This window comes from Ovis aries, chromosome 10, assembly GCF_016772045.2.
Source record: "Ovis aries strain OAR_USU_Benz2616 breed Rambouillet chromosome 10, ARS-UI_Ramb_v3.0, whole genome shotgun sequence".
NCBI lineage: Eukaryota > Metazoa > Chordata > Mammalia > Artiodactyla > Bovidae > Ovis > Ovis aries.
In genome coordinates, this window is record NC_056063.1 from 35,845,530 (window position 1) to 35,872,130 (window position 26,601).

General features: G+C 43.4%; 1 protein-coding gene and 2 pseudogenes across 1 annotated transcript; 1 reads left to right on the forward strand and 2 right to left on the reverse strand.

Moving 5' to 3' along the window:
• Positions 1 to 6,055: 6,055 nt before the first annotated feature.
• On the reverse strand, positions 6,056 to 10,733 carry SAP18 (Sin3A associated protein 18). Its single transcript, XM_004012164.5, has 4 exons — positions 10,593 to 10,733; positions 10,367 to 10,476; positions 6,692 to 6,814; positions 6,056 to 6,466 (listed from the first exon to the last, which is right to left on the reverse strand). Exons 1-4 carry the CDS (start codon positions 10,719 to 10,721, stop codon positions 6,310 to 6,312), a joined length of 519 nt encoding a protein of 172 aa, XP_004012213.1. The 5' UTR covers positions 10,722 to 10,733; the 3' UTR covers positions 6,056 to 6,309.
• A 10,243-nt stretch (positions 10,734 to 20,976) lies between these two features.
• Positions 20,977 to 21,727, forward strand: LOC101117678 (large ribosomal subunit protein uL16-like; annotated as a pseudogene).
• A 942-nt stretch (positions 21,728 to 22,669) lies between these two features.
• On the reverse strand, positions 22,670 to 24,393 carry LOC105611673 (ornithine aminotransferase, mitochondrial-like; annotated as a pseudogene).
• Between the last annotated feature and the right edge of the window lie 2,208 nt (positions 24,394 to 26,601).

Consider the following 26,601-nt stretch of genomic DNA (forward strand, 5'->3'; position numbering starts at 1 on the left):
AGAATTGCCACTGAACTTGGCAAAGTCACTGTTACTGACAGCATTGATGAATTCTCACAGAGTGCTCAGGATGAGTGTCTGGAGTTGGGTAGAGAGGTTGGAGGTGAGGAAGCAAAGACGATGAACTGAGATGGCTCTTTTCATGAGTTTTATTCAAGAAGGGAGAGAAATGGTGTGGCAACCAGAGTGGGTGTGAGTAAAACAGGAATGTTGGAGATGGGACATAAAAAACATTATATGAAACACTTCCAGTGGCCTGCTGGGTGTCCCCACTTGTCTTATGAGGGCCTTGCAAATTGAGCTTGTCTGGAATTTCTCTTTCCCTAGCTCTCACCACCTGTGATCATCTCCTGTGATCCTAATATCTGTTCCTTAGAACTAGGCTATTTCTAGCTTATCAGGCTTCAAACGTGACCCTTCAGTGTCTTCCCATTGCTCCTAAGATGAACCCAAGGTCCCACAGTGGCTTCCACGACCACCCTTGTGTGGCCTGACCCTCGGTCATCCTCCTCCTCTTGCAGCCTGCACTCTGGTCTTCCCTTCCTCCCACCGCCACTCAGCTGGCTCTCCCTCGTATCCATATGCTATAGATTTTTGACCTTTCTGTCTGCTTACCATTCCGACCCCCATACAGGAAAACAGTGTTCTGCTTTTCCTTGAACTCATAGCTCAGCTCCAAGATCTAACGAGCCGGGCCACAGTCCCTGACCACACAGGTCGGGGCTGGGCACATGACTGATGTGAGATCTAAGAGCCAGTTCTGGGCCTTTGGGGGAACGTCCGGGAAGAGCAGTGTGCTTTTCTGGGTGTGCCGAGATGAACACTCAGAGCTGCAAAGGGTGAGCCTGCCTGAGGAGGAGCTGCTGCTGAAGCTCCCACAGGAGACTTGCGACTCTACCTCTTCAGGTAAGTGGTTCATAAATCCATCTTCCACCCCCATCCTGCACCCCCATTTCCTTGTTACATGAAACTCTAACCAGTGTTAGCTTATCTGTTTCAGGTCTCAGATTAAAAGTCATTCTATCAAGGAGTTTAACTGTTTTCCCAGTCAGCACCCCATTCTCATCCTTTATAGAACTTGGTAGAATCTGTGACAGAATGTTCCTTGCCCCACCAGACCAAAGCTCAGTGGGGACACGGAGCTCACTGGCCCCCTTGTCCACTGTTACACTGGCACCTGCCAGCCTGGAAGGTCCTAACTGGGCCAGGCATGGTATATTCATTACATTTGTCAACCCACAGAATTTTTTTTAAGTAACTCCTAACGAATAGGTGCTAGCATTTCCATTTGGCAGATGAGAATGCTGAGGCCTTAATGATGGACTTTTCTTTCCATGTCCCATTTCCCTCCCCAGGCCTTGCTGACTGCACCTGGGATGTACCCCTTCCCCTCCATTCTCCACCATGCCCCCACCTCCTCACCTTCATCTCCAGCCAAACTCCGGGAAAGTACCTGATGCTTCAATGCCTTTGTTCATACCACACCCTTAATCTAAACGCAACCCCTGTGGGTCCTGAACAAGCTCACCTGCCATCTTCATCATAACCTTTCTCTCTCAACCCTTTCCTATCCACCTGTGATCATCAGCACTTACACCTCTGTCACCAGACAAAGGCTTTCTGAGGAAGGACCTGCATGTCAGGTTTTTCTGCACCCCAGGCGCAGGGTACCTGGTGTGTAATAGGCGTTCATTCCACATACTTTTTCCCTGGAAGTGTGCAAAGACTTAGTAATAATTACAATTTCTAACAGCTTTATCAGTAATGTATGCAGATTTTGAAAAGTGCCTCAGATGGTTCTTTGGATTCAGTTTAAATTGTTTTAATTTTATCCTATCCATGACACTGTCTCAGGAGTTGGTTATAGCTGGGCTGGCCCATGAGCCTGTGGAGTAGGAAATTCTCCTGGAAACTGAGGGCACGAAGCAAGGGAGGGGCTACAAACACATTTTATCTTCTGTTTAAAACAGCTATTTACTGAACAGTCGCTCTCTACCAGGCCCTCCTCTAGGCCCCTTTCCCTGGCTCTTCACAACGTTGTGAGGTGGGTATGTGATTAGGACACCCTTATACAATGAACTCACATTCCCAGGCTGACAGGTTTTTCTTATTGAAATTATTTTGGTATTTAGTATTAAATTTGCTTTTTGTATGTATGTGTTAGTTCCTCAGTCGTGTCTGACTCTTTATGATCCCATAGACTATAGCCCACCAGGCTTCTCCATGGAATTCTCCAGACAAGAATAGTGGAGTGAGTTGCCATTCCATTCTCCAGGGGATCTTCCCAACCGAGGGATGGAACCCAGGTCTCCTGCATTGCAGGCAGATTGTTTACCATCTAAGCCACCAGGGATAGGTTTTAGCTTATTCCTCCTAGGAATTACAGGGGGGTGGGAATCAATAACTGTCCTCATAGAATAGTTGCCTAGCTATGTATGTATGTGCAGTCGCTCAGTCGTGTCTGACTCTGCGACCCCATGGACTGTAGCCTACCAGGCCTCTTAGTCCGTGGAATTTTCCAGGCAAGAGTACTGGAGTGGGTTGCCATTTCCTTCTCCAGGGGATCTTCCCAACCCAGGGATCCAACCCCAGTCTCCCGCACTGCAGGTAGACGCTTTACCGTCTGAGCCACCAGGAGGCCTCAGTTGCCTAGCTAGTTCTGATTAATCCTAGCAGAATAAACACTTCCTTCAAGGTGGTTCCATTACAGATTCCAAGAAACTACAGAAATTTTTTAGAACAACTTGTTTAAGCAATGGTGCTTCCCCAGTGGCTCAGCGGTAAAAGAACCCACTTGCCAGTGCAGGAGACCCTGGTTTGATCCCTGGGTCAAGAAGACCCCCTGGAAAAGGAAATGGCAACCCACTCCAGTATTCTTGCCTGGGAAATTCCACGGACAGAGGAGCCTGGAGAGCTACAGTCCATGGGGTCACAAAGAGTCGGACACAACTGAGCAACTAAATCTAAGCAATAAAGTACACACAAGGACACACAGACCTCACTGGCTGCTCTGATACTAAAACCAGAAGCCATGACCGTATTATTTAAAAGAGGCGTTTGGTTTGTACAAAGACAACCAGGTCCACATGCTCCAGATGACGTCCCTTGGCAGAGTCTTCACAGACAACGGCTTCACTGCCAGAACAGGACTGGTGGAGCTGGGTGGACGCCAGCCTGAAGGGAGCTGAAGACAACAGCACTATTTCTGGAAACGTTTCCAGTCATCCATTGTTGGCGTCCTCGCTTCACAGCCCACATTGCGAGCTGTTATTTAAAGCAGGCCTCCATTTCAGCTGAAGTGAAGATTTAGCCACTGCCTGCACCTCAGTGCTGAAGGTGAAATGAGATCAGGCACCACTCAGCACTAACATTATAACTGCTTGGTCACACTGAAACTAAGTTCGGAATTTGCGATAGAACAGAAACAGGCTGAGTTCAGCTCTATTTAAGAGTAACAGAGTTTACCTAACAGTTTTAACTGCTTTCTTTCCCCTTCACAGCTACCCCTATAGGCACAAACACAGAGCTGATGTCTGAAACATTACCTCACCCAGTGACCACTATGAGCATGAAAATGTAAGTATAAACTCAGCACTGACTCCCTACTGAGGTAAGGACTGAAGATGCTAAGCTCCTGTGCTTGCTTGCTTTAGTCACTCAGCTGTGTCCAACTCTGTACGACCCCATGGACCCCCCTGCCAGGCTCCTCTGTCCATGGGATTCTTCAGGCAAGAACACTAGAGTGGGTGGCCAATTCCTTCTCCAGGGGATCTTGGAATCCAACATGTATCTCCTGCATTGGCAGGCAGATTCTTTACCCACTGAGCCACTGAAGAAGCCCTGCCAAGGTCCTAAACCCTGTGAGGAAACTGAAAAGATGTCACAGGCAATAAGCATTCTCTACTTCACCCCACAATGGGAAACCACAAGAGCATGAGGCAGTCAGGACACTGAAGGCCAAGCACGGTGCTGTCAGGGACCATGAGACAGCTCAGTTACTACCTCAAAGCCATACTTGGACAGCCAGAGGTAAATAAGGACTAAGTACAAGTCTTTTGAGTCTTAGCATTATATTCAATGATAAATTCACTAGATATTGTTTAACTGTACTTTTGGTGGAAGATCACAACCTTTAAAGGAAAAATTCCATGTTGGAACACGATACATGGAACGGTGATCAAGAGCACTAATCGGAAATACAAATCAAAACCACAGAGATTAACAACTCACCTGTCAGCATGGTTACCATCGAAAAGTCAAGAGATAAGTGTTGGCAAGTGTGAAGAAAAGCTATCATCTGCACCCACCTGTTCACTACCGCATTATTTATTGATACAATATCCATGGTATGGAAATAACTAAGTGTCCATGGGTGGGTGGACAGATAAAAAATTGTGCAACAGATACACACACATTCATTTTTTGGCTGACTAATAGCCAAAAAATGAAGTCTTGCCATTAGCAACAACATGGATGGCTTATGCTGAGTGAAATTACAGAAATACCACATGCTCTCACTTGTATGTAGAGTCTGAAAGAGAAAACCCAACAAGACCCAACTCATAAATACAGAGAGCAGATTGGTCATCAATAGTGAGGGGTGGGCAGGAAGGGTAAAGGGGGTCAACATATTGTAACTAGACTTGTCATCAGTTTGTAGTGTATACAAATAAATTATGCTGTATACCTGAAACTAATATATTGTTATATATACCAATTTTACCTAAAAAAAAAAAAATCCATGTTGAAACAAAGCAAATAAGCCACTTTATTTTCAGCCAGTGGGAGAGTAACCTGGAATAATTACAGGAAAGCCCCACTGGAGGAGTTAATACCATTATGAAAAGTTGGCTTGGGAAGTCCTGTATTGACTTCCTATCTTCATCTACAGAGTACATTGTTTCTTCTCCACAAACAAAAAGGATGGTAATTAATCATGGTTCCTCTTCTCTAATATATCAGGTTTAAGTTAATTTTATGACTTACGGAGCTCAAGCCTAGCTGGTCTGAATGAATAAAGCACTGAGGGGTTTGGGGCAAAACTCAGTGGAGAAGAGGCCCTAGGTCTGGGTTCCAGGCCCACAAATGTCACCTAGGTGCTGGCTGACTGACCCCAATCCTACAAGTGTTAGGTTTCCAAGGCTGCTTTTGTCTGTACAAGATCAAATTACTACAGTCTTACTTTGCTAGTAATATATATTTTTTAATTTGGGGATACACAGTTTCCAAGTTTTCTATGCAACAGAATGAAGGTAATAGGCCTTAATCACATACTGCACACTGAGACTGAACTGTTCTGTGGACGAGACAGCGCCCGTTCTGTTTATGTTTTATAAAGTCCTACTTTATGGCTAACTTTATTATTAGTCTTCACACTCCTGTAGGCTGTCACTTCTATTTTACAAATTTTAAACAAAAACAAATTCAGGTAACTTGTCCAAGATGCTCCTAGCATAACCAGGATTTAAATGTTCAGCCCACCTGGTTTTAACCACTCTGTATACTGCCTCAAATCAGACATGAGTCAGTCCCAGCACTGAAGAGAGTGTGTGAACACCCCTGCTTACTCAGCTTGACCTCATCCCAGACCCTCTCCCATGCTCTCAAGTTTCCTCTTTCATTCTCCCTGCATTTTCAGATCTTCAAGGTAAATCTATCCTTATCCTAAGTTCTAACCCTTGTTCCTCTATACTACTTCCTGCCCTCAAAATGCTCTGTTTTCCCCATTTTAAAGAGTAAACGTCCTCACTGTGGCAGCTTTTCTCTAACTTATCACACCCTGTTTCAGGCAGGCCACTCTCTTCAAACACAGACAGCTTCTTCAACTTGCCTCAGCTCAGACTGTTCCAAAACACTACAGCTGTACCCCCTCATTCCCACAGGTCCTCTTCCCAACTCCATACAAGCTTCTAGGTGACAAACCCGTTCCATTTAATATAATATGGCTTTCTTGTTCTGCCCCATTTGGGCCAAAACATAGCAACTCCATTATTTAGCATAAACAAGCAATACTATATTAAACCCCAAACCCAGGCCCCATTAACTTTCACACTCATAATGATTGCAACATATATTTAACAATACAGTTTTACATAGAATGCTAAGAGCACTTTTCATATTTTACAGAACTTGAAACATATGGAGTTTCTATTAATATACCATAGCAAAGCCAAATCTAATTCCTAAATAGATGCATTACAATTTGTTTATAGAGTTTAAAGGCTTAATGGCAATAGGAGGGGAGGAAGAAGTGAAAGTTTATTTTACATAACTGACTGGAAAATAAATTCAAGAAAAAGCAAGTACAATTTAATACGGTCTCATGCGCCCTGAAGAAGGTGGTGCCCGGTTTGGAGGGGTAATCGCTATGTCCAGATAGTCTCCTATTTGGAACTTCTGCGACTGCAGGGTCATGGAGTCATCAGTCCCCTTTCTCCCAGACATGGTGCTGCCAATCTCCTTTACTCTGCAGGAAAGCAGATCAACTGTTATAGGGTGGCTGAGCAATGACACTGTGTGTCCCCTAAAAAGTGAATGTGGGGCTGGATTTGCTCCATGATCTTAGAACACAATAAAAATGTAATACATAATAATCTAAACTAGATAGTAAAATAATATGGATTATTCCTAGCAGCTAAAACATACTGAAATCCAAGAGATTATAAGGAATTAAAAATGAAAAGTTACCTACCGATAGCCAGGCCTTTTAAGATCCGTAAAAACAATTGCAAAATTGAAGTGTGTGCCTTTTTTTCTGGCTTCTGGGTAGACTTCTTTTACTAAACTAGTCAATTCTTTCAAGGTTGCATCCATCCTGAATATTTTTAAGGAAAAAAAAAGACAATCAGCAATAATGTAACAAGGATACTGACATATAATGAATTAGTTACATGTATCTCAATTGCAACTTTGTTAGAAACTGTCAAGGTCTCACAACTGAATTTTAAAGCACCTAATAATACTGCTGCTGCTGCTGCTGCTGCTGCTAAGTCGCTTCAGTCGTGTCCGACTCTGTGCGACCCCACAGACAGCCTCCTGTCAGGCTCCCCCGTCCCTGGAATTCTCCAGGCAAGAACACTGGAGTGGGTTGCCATGTCCTTCTCCAATGCATGAAAGTGAAAAGTGAAAGTGAAGTCGCTCAGTCGTCCGACTCTTAGCAACCCCATGGACTGCAGCCTACCAGGCTCCTCCGTCCATGGGATTGCCCCCAAATACTATTTCCCCTTATCAGCCTCAGTGTTTGAAATTTTCATGAATGAAGGTAGACTAGACTGGTAGTGTGCTAAAGGGACTTCAAAATTACCCCCACTACCTTTGCTGCTATGCAACATCTCACTGGCCTAGTGATTTATCCACTTAAGGATAACTAGTCCAAATTAATCCAAATTCTCAAATTAACTGTTTTTCATTATTTCAGAGGCATACTTTTCTACATTTTAGCATCTCTGAAATTGGAGTGCATCTTAGAATCAATGTATCAGGAAAGCATGTTCATAAAGATTGTGCATTGTTTTCCTTTCTAAGACTGAATGTTCTGATGATTTCTGCAATAGATGGAAAAGCCAATGAAGCACATGGAATTTTCAAGGCTAAGCACAGGCTCCTTTCACAATATATATTCCTGCCCTGCCAATTTCTATTTGAACTGAGAACTTTATATAGACCTTGAGCCAATATGACACAATCTGGAAAACTCTTCTAAAATATTAGCATCAGGTATTAGGAGCAAAAGTTTTTGAACTGTCTTCTTCCCTGACACCTGGGAGCATGAAATGGAGGAAAAGGAACTTGGCAGCAGCACTGTCTAAGGGTGCTCTACAGTGACCCGGGATGCAAGGCACCCGTGAGGAGCCCTAAGGCATTAAGCAGGGGGTCAAACACCCAAGAAGTCATCTAGTTTTAACTCAGTTCCCTATTTACACCAGCTCCACTACATCACATTCAGGTAAAAAACCATGGCTTCAGCTGCACTGAGAGCAAAAAGGCCACAATGATCACATCACCTTTCCTCCTCTACTGCTGCTGAATCCTTCTCAATACACCCGAAACAACTCTACAGTGTCCCCCAAATATGCCCTTCTTCTCATATGACCATCACCCTCTTAGATGCCCAGGTCACAAACCTAAGAGTGGTAAAGTTCTTCCCATTGCTGGCCTGTTATTTCTACCTCCTAAAGACAGATCAAGTAGGACTTCCCTGGTGGTCCCGTGGCTGACTCCAGGATTCCACTGCAGGGGGCACAGGTTTCCATCCCTGCTTGGGGAACTAAGATCCTGCAAGTTCTGAAGTGCAGCCAAAAGACAGATCAATCTATTTTTTTTCTCCATTCCCACCATCAGGCTATATTTAACCTCTCATTATTCAAATCTCTGCAAGAGTTCCTGGTGACTGTAAGGGTCAATTTTATATGTCAACTTAGGAAACTACAGCTCCTAATTATTCAATCAAACAAACACTAAGGTATGTGTTTTTGAGACAGGATCAAAAATCTATAATCAGTTGACTTTAAAGTGATTATCCAAGATGATCTGAGTAAACTTCATTAAATCAATCAGTGGGCCTCATTCAATCAGGTTGAAAAGGCTTCATACTGGACCTAAGACTTCCCTGAAGAAATTCCAAAAGCTTATGATGGAGAGTTCCAGCCACAGACCTAGGCAATCCCCACAACTATGTGAGCCATTTCTTGCTCTGTCTCCTATTGGTCTGTTTTTCTCACTGAACCCTATTTCAGTAATTGAGATAATTCTCTTCCAGTAACCTGTTTAGTGACCACCCAAGCACAAGATCTATCACTCCTGGGGTGGGGTGTTCCCCCAGCTCCACACAGTCCCTTGGACTTTAGCCAATTCAACTAGCTTCTGCTGGGCTCCTCACTCCTCTTTCCTGGACTTATCTCAAGGCCACCTACTTTGGCCCCTCAATCTATTTCTACAAATTGGGAATCCCCAATCTTCCCTCATTGCTGCTTCTGGAATGACAGCAGGGCTCCATTCTGTCCCTCACCAACATCCAGTCTGTCCACCATTTTGAGGTGTAAGATAAGGTTGTCTTGTTTGGTTGCAGTTTATGGACAGGACAATTGAGGACGGGATTTAATTTTTTGTAATTTTTTTTTTCCTTGATTGAGAGTAGAGAGTGTGGCACAATCTCACCCTCCATTTATTCCATCTGCTTTCTTTTGGAGATTGAGTTTACTCTAGAGAGGGGGTGTAACCCTCTTTATACTCTTCAGTCAAAGCAAGTATCTGGCAAGTAGGAACTCTAAATTTATTAGAGGAAATATAGACTAATCTGAACAGAAGTGTTCATCAATCTGTTAATAAAAGTTCTTCTCTGTAAGTTAAATCGACCTTCCTGAGCTGTTTTCCTGGAATAATACTGAACTGGAATCATACTACATAAACTTAGCTGAACATAAATCATACTGTAATCCCACCGTGTTCACCAGCAGACAAGTGGACAGACAAGATGTAGCAAAGCCTTCCAATGAAACGTTATTCAGTCAGTCATAAAAAACAATCACGTTTTTTCATATCCTTAATCATCAATAAACCTTGATTATAAGTGAAACAGGCCAGACACAAGACGACAAATACCATATGGGAGCATTTATATGAAGTACTTAAAAGAGACAGATTCACATACATAATGGCGACCAGGGGAAATGAAGAATTCCCATTATTACCTACTGGGTACAGACCTGTTGTAGGGAATTTAAAAGTTTTGAAAATAGATAGTAGTAATGGTTGCACCGAAATGTACCCTGAAACAATTAAAATGACAAATGTCACATATTTTACATTAGGCATATTTTAAATAATTATACACCTTTTACTGCTACTATAAAGCCACTGTAACGTCAAACCAAGGAACTGCATACGGCTTGCTGTACGTAACGGCCCTAGTAAGACGTGGGTAGTGAAGGTACACAAACATTCAGGGGGAGACCCTCAGTAAACACATCAAAAGCTTCTCCATTAAGCACATCAAAATCCACCCGGTTTCGTTGTTTTGAAGCGCGTTTTAGCACACGCGCGCTCTATGAGGACGACGAGTATCACCCAACAGCACCACTCCCCTCCCCAAATTATTCTAGCGCCACCCTCTACCAAGAGCCCCTTGGGAGCCGCTGCGGTACTGGACGCTCGACGTGTCACTTCCGTACCCAGCAGCCACAACAGTGACAGCAGTCCTGGGTCAATTCTTTACAACCCAGAAGTTTCAACGTGAGCGGTCGAAGTGCCACAAGACGAGTTAACACCATTTCCTCACCGAACCTCGACCTCCCGCGAGCTGCCTCCAGAGGCCCCGATCCGAGGAGAGCCCGAAGGCGGCAGGCGGGCCCCCGGCCCCCTGACTCACCAAGTATAGATCTGCAGCTCGCTGGACGGCACGTTTCCGCGGGAGAACTCGTCCATGCGGTGGTGGCGGCCGTTGTTGGTGGTGAAGACGCGCAGGAGCAGCGGGCAGGTCTGGGGGCGGGACAGCGGGGAGTCAGGAGGCTGCACGCGCGGTCCCGACCCTTCCCTCCGGCCCCGCACCGCCGCCCCACCTCCCCAGGGACCCCTGCATCTCTCCGGACCCTCACCTTCTCCCGATCGATGGGCTTCTCCGGCTCCTTCTTAATTTCCTCCTGGGTAACGCGCGACTCCACCGCCATCTTCCTTCTCCGGCCCGCAAGACGCTCGCTCTGACCTCCGACCCCGGCAGAGAGCATGAGAACCAAGCCTCTCGCGAGGATACGCTCGAGGTTTTATATATGACCGGCTCGAGGGCGGGGTGTCTCCCGGCGCAGGCGCACTAGCTATGCTAAGCTCTAGCCCGTTAGGCGCGCCTGCGTGTTGCCTCCTGGGAAGGGGCGGGCACTGGCGTCGTGGGCGGGGCGCTGAAGGAGGGGCTCCGCCGCAGGGGGACGGCCTGAGGGACGCGGACGCGGGACTGCGGAAGCTGAGAGTGAACGCGCGCTCGGAATTGTAGTGGGCGGCCCTCAGGGCGGAGGCCGGGGCGCTGTTGTGTGAACTACAGTCGCTAACCGGAAAAGGCGGGTAGACCTGATTAGATTAAAAAGAGGAAAAACAAAATTTAAGAGAGGAGCCGACTGGGAGGAGACGACTGAGAGGCGTGTGGTGGCCGGAAAGCTGGTATCCAGAGCGTCCATGGACTCCTGGAGAAAAGCACGGTGGGAAGTGGGGGAAAGAGTTGGAAAGGTGCTTTAAAACGAAGAAGTCCAGGAGTCCGGTCAACATCGAAGGCTCTGGAGCGCAGGGCTAACCCGGACCCGCTAAAACCACAGGGACTGGCTTTTCAGGAAGAAAAATTATGACCATCCTAGACAGCATATTTAAAAAACAGAGACATTCCTTTGCCAACAAAGGTCAGTTTAGTCAAAGCTATGGTCTTTCCAGTAGTCATGTATGGATGTGAGAGTTGGACTTTAAAGAAAGTTGAACCCTGAAGAATTTATGCTTTTGAACTGTGGTGTTGGAGAAGACTCTTGAGAGTCTCTTGGACTGCACGGAGCTCCAACCAGTCTGTCCTAAAGGAAATCAGTCCTGTATATTCATTAGAAGGACTGATGCTGAAGCGGAAGCTCCAATACTTTGGCCACCTGATGCGAAGAACTGACTCACTTGAAAAGACCCTGATGCTGGGAAAGATTGAAGGCGGGAGGAGAAGGGGAAAACAGGATGAGATGGTTGGATGGCATCACCGACAGATGGATATGAGTTTGAGCAAGTGCAGGAGTTGGTGAAGGACAGGGAAGCCTGGCGTGCCGCAGTTCCTGCGGTCGCAAAGAGTCGGACACCACTGGGCAACTGAGCTGAACTGAATACTTCAGACGGACTACACGCGCTGGCTTGACAGGAGACGCGTGACCTGTGTTGTGGGTAGACGGGATTCTCTGAGGCTGGCGCCCTGGGCAGAGGGTCGCATGGTAACAGTGAAGGTGCCTGTACTTCAGATGTAAGAGTTCCGTTCTATGGTGTGTACTCTAGAGAAAAGCTGGCTCAAGAACATCCTCAGACGTTACAGGAATAATCCTGGCTGGTTTTTCATGAGAACGAAAGTCTGAAACCACCCAAGTGTCCAAGGCTCGAATACTTCACTGAGTTGTAGTAGGCCAGGCAGCAACAGAACTCCCAAAAGCAGTTGATGTCACTGCAACCAAAAGGAACACACTGTTGGGTTGGGCCAAAAGTTCGTTAGGTATTTTCTGTAAGGTGGCTCTAGTAGCACTTAGTTGTCTTTACTTCCTTTGAAACAGTTTTGTTAGATTATGTTGTCATATCAGCATGTTTTTTTAAACAAAAAAAACTTAAAAATGGTGAATTTTTGTGTAGCCATTTAAAAACTATTAACATGCTCCATTAATATAACCAAGTTTGGTTATTCTCAGCTAATGTCTCCATCTCTGGATCTCTGTCAACGTCAACTGGTCTACCTAAAGATGGAAGGAAAACATTTTCAGTGTATTATGCTTTCCTGGTGGCTCAGATGGTAAAGCATCTGTCTACAATGTAGGAGACCCGGGTTTGAGCCCTGGGTTGGGAAGATTCCCTGGAGAAGGAAGTGGCAATCCACTCCAGAGCTACTTCCTAGAAAATCCCATGGACAGAGGACCCTGGTAGTCTACAGTCTTATGGGGTCACAAAGAGTCGGACACGACTGAGCGACTTCACTTTCACTTTATTTCAAGAAAGGTAAAAATGCAAATAAAATACACACACAAAAAAAGATTTGTGCAGTGTATGGAGAATGTGTTGTAACTAATCAAACATGTCAAAAGATGTTTTCAGGATTTCCCTGGTGGTCCAGTGGTAAAGACTACACTCTCCCAGTGCAGAGGATGTGGGTTCAGTCCTGGCCAGAGAACTAAGGTCCCACTTGCCACATAATATGGCCAGGAAAAAAAATCTTTTTTTTTTTAATTTTTAAAAAGAACTGGTTTGCAAAGTTTCTTGCAGGAGATTTCTCGCTGTACAATGCTCCATGGTCAGGTAGACCAGTTGACATTGGTAGAGATGGAGACATTAATTGAGAACAATCAAGATTGGTTATGTTAACTGCTTTGATGTTCAGGTTCCCCGTAAGTTAAGTGACAAAAACCTTGGCCGAATGTGGAACAGAAGAGATCTTGTGGCACAGAAGATGAGCCACCACCAACCACACCAAAGGCCAGTCTTCATCCAGAGGTGATATGTATATGGTGGGATTGGAAGGGAGTCCTCTGTTATGAGCTCTTTCCTTGGAAAACCAAGCAATTAGTGCCAACAAGTACTGATCCCAGTCAGACCAGTTGAAAGCAGCACTGGACGAAAAGCATCAGAATTAGTCAACAGAAAATGCATACTCTTCCGTCAGCAAATGCATACTCTTCCATCAGCATAATGCAAAACTGAGTGTTTCTTTGATGACCAGGCAAAAACTGTTAGAGCTTGGGTGGGAGGTTCTGATTTATCAGCTGTATTCACCAGATATTGCACCTACAGATTTATATTTATTTTGGTCTTTGCAAAATTCTCTTAATGGAGAAAATTTCAACTTCCTGAAAGATTGTAAAAGGCACCTGGAACAGTTCTTTGCTTAAAAAGATAAAATGTTTTGGGAAGATGGAATTATGAAGTTGCCTGAAAAATGGCAGAAGATAGTGGAACAAAATGGTGAATATGTTGTTCACTAAAGTTCTTGGTGAAAATGGAAAAATATGTCTTTTATTTTTACTTTAAAACCAAAAGAACTTTAGGGCCAACCGATAACTAAATGAAATAGTATGAAATTCACAAACATGGTGCTGGGTGTAAGAAGCAAAAGACAAAGGAATATTTACTGTGTGAATCCATTTTTATAACATCCCAAGGCAGGCAGTACTGGACTGTATTTTTTAGGATGCATTTCCAGGTGATTCAACTGTAAAAAGAAAAGCAGTGAAATATTTATCACAAAAATCTGACTGGTAATTACCTGAGCAAAGAAGGGGACTGTAATCAGGGAGGGGCAAAGGAGGTGCTTCTAGAGTGTTGGCAACCTATTTTTTGACCTAGTGGTGGTTACACAGCTGTTTGATTTTAAATTATTCTTTAAATAGCACATTCGTGTTGTACATACTGTTCTCTATGAATGTTATTTCTTGCTATTTTTAAATTTTAAAAATAATGCCTATAAATCAATAACAAAAAGACAATCCAATAGAAAAGTGAAGAAAGACATGATCCGTGTTTCATAGGAGAGAAAATACAAATTACATAAAAACATGGAAAAAATGCCCAGCCTCATAAGTAATCATAATGTGCATTTAAACCACAATGAAATAACATTTCAACTCAACTAGACTGGCCAGAATGGAAAAGTCTGGTGACCAAGACCAAGTGCTAGCAAGTTTATGGTGAAAAGGGAATAATTATGGACTACTGCCATCCACTTTGGAAAAACCAGTATTACCTAGAAAGATTGGATATATGAATACCTTAAGAGGCATGTTCAGTTCAGTTCAGTCGCTCAGTGTCCAACTCTTTGCGACCCCATGAATCACAGCATGCCAGGCCTCCCTGTCCATCACCAACTCCCGGAGTTCACTCAGATTCACGTCCACCAAGTCAGTGATGCCATCCAGCCATCTCATCCTCTGTTGTCCCCTTCTCCTCCTGCCCCCAATCCCTCCCAGCATCAAAGTCTTTTCCAGTGAGTCAACTCTTCGCATGAGGTGGCCAAAGTACTGGAGTTTCAGCTTTAGCATCATTCCTTCCAAAGAAATCCCAGGGCTGATCTCCTTCAGAATGGACTGGTTGGATCTCCTTGCAGTCCAAGGGACTCTCAAGAGTCTTCTCCAACACCATAGTTGAAGAGGCATGTATTCCACTCCTATTAGTATACCCTAGAGAAACTAGGCAGGCGGACTCCCATCCACTGTACCCAGGCAGACTTATACCTGATCACCATGCAACGTGCTGAATAATGTTATTATAACATCTTTATTCATAATAACTGGAAACATTCTGAATGTCAAGAGTATAGAGTGAAATAACAGGAAGACTTGAAATGAATGGAAAACATTGAAACTGGAAGAACCTCGTAACCTTTAATTGGTGATATGGGTAGATTTAGTCTTTTAGATACAAGCTCTCATTTTGGACCTTTCCAAATAACAAGGTCTCATCAAAACAATTTATCAATACCTTGAGTCAGTGGAACTGCAACGTTATTATAGAACATTTAAGGTAGCTCTTCAGGCATCCCTTAATCTACCTAACTTGGCCTTCGAGGTCCAGATCTGAACACATGTTATAATATTAAAGTTTATGTATCCTTTCTCTTTCTCTTTAGAATTTACTCAAATGAGTGTTACACTTCTAAGTGTATACCCAAAAGAATTGAAAGCAGGGACTGAAATGGGTGTTTGAACACCAATGTTCATAGCAGCATTGTTCACCATAGTCAAAATGGAAAAAAATAAGTGTCTGTTGACATATGAATGGATATAAATACTATGGAACATTATTCTGCCCCCAAAAAGAATGATGTACTGGTACTTGCCACGAAAGGGATGAACCTTGAAAACATTATGCCCAGTGAAATAAGCCAGACATAAAAGAGCAAATATTGTATGATACCACTTATATGAGGGACCTATAATTGGCAACTTCATAGGTAGAAAAAGTAAAATATAGGGGTTAACTGGGCCCGGAAGGAGACAGGAATGGGGAGTTATTACTTATTGGGTACAGATTTTCTGTTTGAGACGATGAAAATTTCGGGAAATGTACAGTGGTGATGGTTACATAACATTATGAAAACACTGTCACTGAATTGTACATCTAAAAATAGTTAAAATCATATATTATGTGTATTTTACCACAATAAAACTTTTTTTAAAGAGTTAACATTTGAGGTATGTGAAAATCAAGGTGTCAAGGTAATCAAGGTGTCTTCACTCTTTTCTCCCTCTTTTTCTTTTAACATATTCCAGCATTTTGAATTGAGAGAAAGGTAAATTATCCTGGTTAAAGTCAGAAATATGTAATGTGAAGTTTTACAGAACACTTCTTAGTGACTATAGCTCCTTGGCTATTTCTGCTGTTGAGATTAAGAAGGACAGCTTCTGACAGCAGGAAAATGGGTATTCATGAATATGTACAAAACATGTTACTGGAAAAGATTTGATGGAACACATTTTTTATAGAATTTTCTGACTTGATAAATGTTGTGGATTATAAATTTGAATCTCTCTGGAGGCATTATTAAACCTTATCAAATTTTTCCTTCAGGTTTATCTGTGGGAGACCAGATGTATGGAATTTATAAGCATAATATTTATTTTGAGGGTTCTATTTCAAAAAAATGTGTATGTAAACACTCTCGGTAAAGCATCTGCTTGTTTCCAGGAACAGATAAAATACACGACAACAGACTGGTTCCAAATAGGAAACAGAGTACGTCAAGGCCGTATATTGTCACCCTGCTTATTTAACGTATATGCAGAATATATCATGAGAAACTCTGGCCTGGAAGAAGCACAAGCTGGAATCAAGATTGCCGGGAGAAATATCAATAACCTCAGATATGCAGATGACACCACCCTTATGGCAGAAAGTGAAGAAGAACTAAAAAGCCTCTTGAGAGTGAAAGAGGACAGTGAAAAAGTTGGCTTAAAGCTCAACATTCAGAAAACGAAGATCATGGCACCTGGTCCTATCACTTCATGGCAAATAGATGGGTAAACAGTGGAAACAGTGTCAGACTTTATTTTGGGGGGCTCCAAAATCACTGCAGATGGTGACTGCAGCCATGAAATTAAAAGACGTTTACTCCTTGGAAGGAAAGTTAGGACCAACCTAGATAGCATATTGAAAAGTAGAGATATTACTTTGCCAACAAAGGTCCATCTAGTCAAGGCTATGGTTTTTCCAGTGGTCATGTATGGATGTGAGAGTTGGACTGTGAAGAAAGCTGAGCCCCGAAGAATTTATGCTTTTGAATTGTGGTGTTGGAGAAGACTCTTGAGAGTCCCTTGAACTGCAAGGAGATCCAACCAGTCCATTCTAAAGGAGATCAGCCCTGGGTGTTCATTGGAAGGACTGATGCTGAAACTGAAACTCCAAAACTTTGGCCACCTCATGCAAAGAGTTGACTCATTGAAAAAGACCCTGATGCTGGGAGGGATTGGGGGCAGGAAGAGAAGGGGATGACAGAGGATGAGATGGGTGGACCGCATCACCGACTCGATGGACGTGAGTTTGAGTGAACTCCGGGAGCTGGTGATGGACAGGGAGGCCTGGCGTACTGTAATTCATGGGGTTGCAGAGCTGGACACGACTAAGCGACTGAACTGAACCAAACTGAACCATTCCCAGAAGAATTTAGCCTAGAGCCAGTATAATTATTACTGAGAAGGTAGGTTGTTTTATATTACCCTAAAAACTGTATTTTTTACAAATGAGCATACATGCCAGCTTGGCATTAGCACTATAGGCAGTGCTGCCATGAGCCAGTCCTGGTATTCCTGCTACTGCTATTGCTAAGTTGCTTCAGTTGTGTCCGACTCTGTGCGACCCCACAGACAGCAGCCCACCAGGCTCCCCTGTCCCTGGGATTCTCCAAGCAAGAACACTGGAGTGGGTTGCCATTTCCTTCTCCAATGCATGAAAGTGAAAAGTGAAAGTGAAGTCGCTCAGTGGTGTCCAACTCTTAGCGACCCCATGGACTGCAGCCTACCAGGCTCCTCCGTCCATGGGCTTTTCCAGGCAAGAGTACTGGAGTGGGTTTGCCATTGCCTTCTCCCTGATATTCCTAAATGGTCTTATTTCATCATCTCTAGTCATTCTTCACATTACAGCTGAGGGTGGCTGGTAGCATTTTTCAAGGCTGCTGATACTACAGCACACTCTGAGATATGGGGTTTGGGAATCTGCTTATTAACCCCTTTTCTGGTTCTCAGAACCATCTCATTTATGGTACATTTTAAGCCAGTGGAACAGAATAAGTCATATTTGCTTTTCAGAGATTTTAAATATCTCTCACTTTTAAAGTGACCCCCTATTTTAAGCATCTAAATGATTAGATTGAAAATGATTTTTAAACAGATACCCTATCCCTGAAGAGTTTGCAGAGTGTCTACAACTTAGAAGCAAGTTGTAGAAGGCAACTTAAAAAGCTTAATTTATGGTAAAAAAGATTAAGGCTTTGAAGTTAGGTAGATCTTAAACTTTAGTACAGTCACTTGCTAGCTGGTTAATCTTGAATCACTTAACTGCTCTGACTCACAGATTCCTGATCTGTATTGTTTTTGTTGTTCAGTCGCTAAGTTGTGTCTGACTTTCTGCAACCACATGGACTGTAGCATGCCAGGCTTTCCTGTCCTTCACTATGTCCCAGACTTTGCTCAAACTCATGTTCACTGATGCCTTCCAATCATCTCATCCTCTGTCGCTCCCTTCTCCTCCTGTCCTCAGTCTTTCCCAGCATCAGGGTCTTTTCCAGTGAGTCAGTTCTTTGCATCAGGTTTCCAGAGTATTGAAGCTTCAACTTCAGCATCAGTCATTCCAATGGAATATTCAGGGTTGATTTCCTTTAGGAGTGACTGGTTTGATCTCCCTGCAGTCCAAGAGACTCAAGAGTCTTCATTAGCAACCACAGTTTGAAAGCATCAGTTCTTCATTGCTCAGTCTTTATGGTCCAACTGTCACATCTGTACACAACTACTGGAAAAAACACAGTTTTGACTATACAGACCTTTGTTGTCAAAGTGATGTCTCTGCTTTTTAATATGCTGTCTAGGTTTGTCATAGCTTTCCTTCCAAGGAGCAATTCTCTTTTAATTTCATGATTGCAGTCACTATCCACAGTGATTTTGGAGTCCAAGAAAATAAAATCTGCCACGTTCCACTTTTCCCCATCTATCTGCCATTAAGTAATCTATATTAGGATAACAGAATACCAAATAACCTGTTATGAAGAATAAGTGCATCTAGAATAGTTGGCATAATGTCTGCACTCAACAAATGTGAGCCAGGGTAATCACCACCATCATCTTGTCCATTCTGTTTCCTTTTGCAGTAAGTCAAGGGGGATGCAAAATAAGAGGCTAATTTTCTGTCAGCTCCCTCTGTTGCTCAAGGGTAGCTGATTTCATGAAAGTTTTCGTGAAAACGTCATGGAAAAAAATAGCATTGCTGCCATTATTACTTAATTATATATTTTTGCCCATTCACTACCATGCACATTCAAATATAAATGTACTAATCCTAGGAATTCCCTGACAATCCAGTGGCTAGAAGTTGGCGCTTTCAATGCCTTGGCCAGGTTCAATACCTGATCTAGGAACTTAGATCCCACAAGCCACACAGCACAGCGAGGGTGGGAGAGGTGGAGTAATAATCTTCAATCAAGCAAAATACTGAGAGTATGCTTATTCAATTTTTTCTTTTTTAAAATTTGCTACAGAAATTATTTTGTTTAATTATTTAACTAAAATCTGTAAGGAGTGCCTTTTGGGAGAGACTTGGGGTGGCTCTTCTGATTCTGATTCTAAGGTTGCATGTGACAAGGGGACTTCCCTGGTGGTCTAGTGGTTAAGATGCCACATTTCCACTGTAGATTCAATCTACTGTACAATCTATTTAATTCCACTGTAGGTTCAATCCCTGGTCAAGGAACTAAGAATAACAAATAAAAATAAAGTTTTTAAACTATTTAAAAAAAAAGATTGCACATGAAGAAAGATCTCCAATAATATGTTGCTTCTTTAGGATTGGGAAATGTATGTGAACAGATTTATTTGTGATATTGAGGTCCACAATGGCATGAATAAAAATTAAGGCTTTGCTTTACATATATCAGACAGTAAAATATGGGTTAAATGATTAAAGACATTTTAAAGTGTTGAGATAAGTATCTCAATATCATATTCTCACCTTTTAGATTTATGTGGCAGTAGTAACAATAGTATTTAATGATTATTGTATCAGTTATCTTTTTATTGCTGTGTGACAACCACCTGAAAACATGGACACTTAAGACAACCATTTTATTTGGACTGGCCTCAGCTAGGCAGTTCTGGTCTTACCTGGTTTCCCTCATGTAATTGTGGTTATCTGATAGCTCATCTTGGGAGAAGTGGGGTAGGTGGTCTGAGGTACTTCACCTCTCTCTCTGTCTAGCTGATGGCTCTAGCTGTTGTTTGAGCCATGTGTCTTTCCCATCGTGGTCCTGGAGTACCAGTAGAGTCAGAACAGAAGCTTAAGCACCTGACTCATTAGTTACACAGATTCGTTTTTGCCACATGCTACTGGACAAAGCAAGTCACAAAGCCATGCCAAGAATCAAGAAACAGAGAAATAGACTTCACTTCCTGACCAGTTATAGCTGAGACACACTACAAAGGGGCATGCACATAGGATGGAGGAATTTATGGCCAATTTTTAACAATCTACATACTAAGCACTTTTACATTTTTCATGCATTATCACATTTATTTTTCACAAGTATCCCATGATATGTGTAAATTATTAAATTTATTTTACAGATGAGAAAAAAAACACTGGGATGTTATATAACTTAACATTTCTAATCTAGAAAATATTTATTAAGAGGTGTTAATGACTGAAACTATAATAATAATAGAATGTCATTTTTAAAGGAAGGATCGTTGTTCAGTCGCTAAGTCATGTCCCAACTCTTTGCAAGCCCATGGACTGCATCACGCCAGGGTTCTCTGTCCAGCACTATCTCCCTGAGTTTCCTCAAACTCATGTCCATTGAAAGTCAGTGATGCCATCCAACCATCTCATCCTCTGTAGCCCCCTTCTCCTCTTGCCCTCAGTTTTTCCCAGCATCAGGGTCTTTTCCAATGACTCAGCTCTTCACATCAGGTGGCCAAAGTACTGGAGCTTCAGCTGAAGCTGAAGCTTCAGTCCTTCCAGTGAATATTCAGGGTTGATTTCCTTTAGAATTGACTGGTTGGATCAAAAGGAGGGACAGCTCTTTCCCTTTGGCATGCCACTGAAGATCCTGGTGTCGCCATGGGCCGCCACCCTGCCCAGTGTTACTGGTATTGTAAGAACAAGCCGTACCCAAAGTCCCGCTTCTGCCGAGGTGTCCCTGATGCTAAGATTCGCATCTTCAACTTGGGGCGTAAGAAGGCCAAAGTGGATGTGCTCCCACTCTGTGGCCACATGGTGTCAAATGAGTATGAGTAGCTCTCCTCTGAAGCCCTGGAGGCTGCCCGTATTTGTGCCAACAAGTACATGGTGAAAAGCTGTGGCAAAGATGGTTTTCACATCTGAGTGCAGCTCCACCCCTTCCATGTCATCCACATCAACAAGATGTTGTCTTGCGCTGGAGCTGATAGACTTCAGACAGGTATGCAGGTGCCTTTGGAAAGCCCCAGGGCACAGTGCCCAGGGTCCACATTGGCCAGGTCATAATGTCCATCCGCACCAAGCTGCAGAACAAGGAACATGTGATTGAAGCCCTCCACCAGGCCAAGTTCAAGTTCCCTGGCCGCCAGAAGATCCACATCTCTAAGAAGTGGGGATTTACCAAATTCAACGTGGATTAATTTGAGAACATGGTGGCAGAAAAGCGACTCATCCCAGATGGCTGTGGGGTCAAATACATCCCTAATCATGGTCCCCTGGACAAATGGCAGGCCCTGCAATCATGAGCATCAGCGCTGCCCCCTCCTTAATCATGCTCACCAATAAATGCTATTTCCTGTCAAAAAAAAAAGAGGGACAAAATATTATAAATTAATTCAATTATGTTTTTAAAATATGGGCACACATATACACAAACATTTTGGGAGGAAATAATTTACAAATTCTTCTAAGTTAGAAAGTAATGATAGAGAGTTGTGATTTCCATCTTTTTTATGTTTTCCATATTTTTCCACATTTTTATACTAAGTATATATTAACTTCTAGAAATGCAAAAGTAATGCTTAAAAAGTAAATCTCTGAAAAAACTCACAAGAAGAAATAGATGATCTGAATAGACCTTTGTCTATTACAAGGAATTGAATCAATGACTAATAACCTAACACAGAAAGCAACAGTGGGTTCACTGGTGAATTCTATCAAACACTTAAGGAAGAAAGTATACAAATGCTATACAATCTCTTTCAGAAAATAGAAGAGAGAATACTTCTTTTTTTTTTTTTTGACATTTCAGACATGAGATTTTAGATTTTATTTTAAAGATGCACTGAAAACAAACACTTTTTACAAATTATATGGAACACTTAAAATATAATCTAGGAATACTGGACATTAATTCTTAATTCAAAGTAATGACGTTCACAGAATACGTCTTGGTGCCAGCCAATATGGAGTTGACTTGTGTCAGCTTAATCATTCACCTTGCTAAAATTCAGTGATTATGGTTCAACTTTATAAGGTTAAGCAAGTCTTCCAGACAATACTAATATAACTTTCTCAAATACAAACATTTGTACCAGCAAGGAAATTATTAAAATGTATATAAATTATGCTGAGGGGCTTGATTAAAAGGCTGTCTATATAGAAAGGCACCTCAGCTTACAAAGAATACAAGCACAAAAACACTTAATCGAATATAAGATGCCAGGACATTCTCTTAGTTAGGTTACATAGCAAACTGCATGTCTATAAAAGTCATTCTGTTATATATGAACTGAAAAACATATATATATATTTTTTTTTTTTTAAAAAAAAGCCTTTGACATGGAGGAGTGAAATATGCCTGCATTAAGCACAGAAACTCAGAGCTTTATGAACTGCATGTCTCCAGCTGGCTCCCAGGCGCCACTGAAAACTGTCGCCACCCTCAGAAAGACAGGATGGTCTTGTTAATGATCTCCACCGCCTCTAGACTCTCATCCTCCTTGATCACAAGTAGGGGTGCAAACCTGATGATGTCGCCGTGGGTTGGCTTGGCCAGAAGTCCATTATCTCGTAGTCGCAGACACACCTTCCAAGCATCACAATCTTTGGTTTCTCTGATAACAATAGCATTCAGTAATCCTTTTCCTCTTACAGTCGTTACAACATCAGAAGGCAGCTTCATGAGTTCATTTCTCAAGATGATACCCATTTTCTCTGCATTTTCAGCAAGGTTTTCTTCTTCCAAAACCTCCAGCGCCCCGATGGCCACCCGGCAGCCCAGCGGATTGCCTCCATACGTAGAGCCATGTTCCCCTGGCTTAATGGTCAGCATTATCTCATCATCACACAACACTGCGGACACAGGGTATAAACCACCAGAAAGTGCCTTTCCTAGAAGGACAATATCAGGTCGGACATTTTCGTGGTCGATAGCCAGCCATCTCCCAGTTCTGGCTAAGCCTGTCTGTATTTCATCGGCAATAAACAGAACCTGGTGCTGGGTGCAGAGCTCGAGGACGCCCACGAGGTAGCCTGGATCTGGAACAACAACGCCCACTTCACCCTGGATTGGTTCCACCATGAACGGGGCAACGTTTGGGTCCTGAAGCGCATGCTCAAGGGCAGGCAGATCATTATACGGAATGATTTCAAAACCCGGCATAAATGCTCCAAAACCATCATAACTGGTTGGGTCAGTGGAACTGGAGATAGCAGACAATGTTCTACCCCAGAAGTTTCCAGCTGCAAAAACAATCTTTGCTTTGTATTTCAGGATCCCCTTGACAGTATACCACCATTTATGAGCAAGCTTGCAAGCAGTCTCTCCAGCCTCCACTCCTGTATTCATAGGAAGAACTTTGTGGTAGTTGAAAAGTTTAGTAACATACTCTTCATATTCACCAAGCACGTTATTGTAGAAAGCCCTAGATGTTAAGGTCAACTTGTCCACTTGACTTTTCAAAGCATCCACAATCTTTGGATGACAATGCCCCTGTTGACAGCACTGTAAGCACTCAGAAAGTCAAAATATTTTCTGCCTTCAGTATCCCATACGTAAATGCCCTTCCCCCTCTCCAGGGCTACAGGTAAAGGATGGTAGTTGTGGGCACCATATTTAGATTCCTGTTCAAAAATGTAATCAGAGGACGGAGGGCCTTGAACGGTTTTTTTAGTTGCGACAGATGTAGCAGAAGCCACTGAAGAATGAACTCCACGACCAAGGCCAGCAACAGTCTGCAAACGCGATAGTTTGGAAAGCATGATGTCCTCAAGTGGGAATATCACCGACCAACTAGCCTGTCCTCCCACAGCTGAGATTACAACAAGGATTTTTAACCCGAGATCCAGGGACGTCTTCAGAAGGTCCAATGACTCCTTCACCAAAAGATGGAGCAGAGTCTAAGAGGAGGCTAGTATGACATCATCAAGAAAAATCTTTTCATCAAGAGTTCCCTTCATTAGATCAGCTCACTCCAGGCTGTGCATTTAACCTAGGCTCCTGGCGGCACCTCCAAGGCCAGCACGGGGACACGCGGCGTCCAAGGATCATCTGCCAAGAGAATACTTCTTAACTCGTTCTGTAAGGCCAGTGTTACTCTAATACCCAAACCAGACAAAGACGTTACAAGAAAGAAAAACAACAGACTGATATTTCTCATAAACATAGATGTAAAATACTTACCACATATTAGCACATAAAATTCAAGAATGTATAAAAAATAATGCATTACGACCAAGTGGAATTTGTCACAGATAGGTGACTCAGGGAGTATGATGCCCCCAGCTTCATCCTTCTTTCTCAAGATTGCTTGGCTCTTGGGGTTCTTTTGTGGTTCAAACAAATTTTAGGACTGTTTTTAATCTATTTCTGTGAAAAGTGCTACTGGAATTTTTGTAGGAATTGCTTTTAATCTGTAAATTGTTTGGGGTAGTATGGACATCTTAACAATATTAATTCTTCTAATCCATGAGCATAGAATATCTTTCCATTTAGCCAGACCCTCAGGCAGCAGCTTCTAAAAGAATGAAGTATATACAGCCCTGTGGGAGGGTGAGTGTAAGCCCTATTGGCCACCAGAGCCTGGCTATTGTAAAACCTGGGGCTCCAGACACACATGGAAGCTTTTCTGGGAGATACCAGTGTACTGGAGAAAGATAGCGGGAGAGCACCCAGATGGTCCACAGGTCATATTTATTCCGTCTGACTTTGGTTAATAGTGGCCTTCCAGTATTAAAGCAATATCTCATTATGGTTCAGATTTTCATTTACCTAGTGGGAGAAGGCAATGGCACCCCACTCCAGTACTCTTGCCTGGAAAAGCCCATGGACGGAGGAAACTGGTGGGCTGCAGTCCATGGGGTCCCGAAGAGTCAGACACTACTGAGCGACTTCCCTTTCACACTTCACTTCATGCATTGGAAAGGAAATGGCACCCCATTCCAGTGTTCTTGCCTGGAGAATCCCAGGGACCGAGGAGCCTGATGGGCTGCCATCTATGGGATCACACGGAGTTGGACACGACTGAAGTGACTTAGCAGCAGCAGTGATTAGTGATGTTGAGCATCTTTTCATACGGTTCTTGGCCAGGCATCTGGGTTTTAAACTGTTACACAGTGCTAAAATTGTGGCTGTGTTCAGCCAATCCTCAAGTCATTTTTAAGACTGCCCATGTCACCTGTTCTTGCCTGGAGAATCCCAGGGACAGGGGAGCCTGGTGGGTTGCCGTCTACGGGGTTGCACAGTTGGACACCACTGAAATGACTTAGCAGCAGCAGCACCTGTAATTGTTGTTCTAATGCTGTTGGGTTGGATACCTTCACTGCAGCCCCAAGCATTTCTAGTTTAGTCACTGTGTAAGTGAGTGGATGGACATTCACTCAGAAGGACTTAAAGGCCGCTTTACAAGAGAAGGAATGCCCTATTACATGTGGACAACTCTAGGCCTGCGTGACTCCACTACTGTATTCTCCCATCCGTTTAAGGGAGAGAGTCAAGACTCTTGAGAGTTCCTTGGACTGCAAGGAGATCCAACCAGTCCATTCTGAAGGAGATCAGCCCTGGGATTTCTTTGGAAGGAATGATGCTAAAGATGAAACTCCAGTACTTTGGCCACCTCATGCAAAGAGTTGACTCATTGGAAAAGCCTCTGATGCTGGGAGGGATTGGGGGCAGGAGGAGAAGGGGACGACAGAGGATGAAATGGCTGGATGGCATCACTGACTCGATGGATGTGAATCTGAGTGAACTCCGGGAGTTGGTGATGGACAGGGAGGCCTGACATGCTGCGATTCATGGGGTCGCAAAGAGTTGGACACGACTGAGCTACTGAACTGAACTGAACTGAAGACCAACTTGACATAGACGTTGCGGGAAAGGGGAACACTTCCCAACGCATGTGAAGCTGGTGTTGCTCTGATCCCGAAGTCAGACAGACGCTGTCTGCTGAGGGCCCTCAGACCACCTTCTTGAAACACCTGACTGTGGCAGCAAGAGAAAGACTAGTGAAGCTGGGGCTGGAGGCCCACTGGAGGCGGGCTGGGGAGGGGCACAGGCTGCCCGCAAGTCAGCAGGGAAGACCCCGGAACAAGGCTTCCCAGCAGTGTGAATTCTTGGGTCCCATGGGTGACGCTGTAGCAGGAGGGGCCTCCTTCAGAAGCCTCTTGTTAGTGCTGTGCAGAGTCTTTTTCCTTCTTTGACGTTTCATTGGTGTTCTGTTGAGGGACATGCTCCTTTCCACTAGA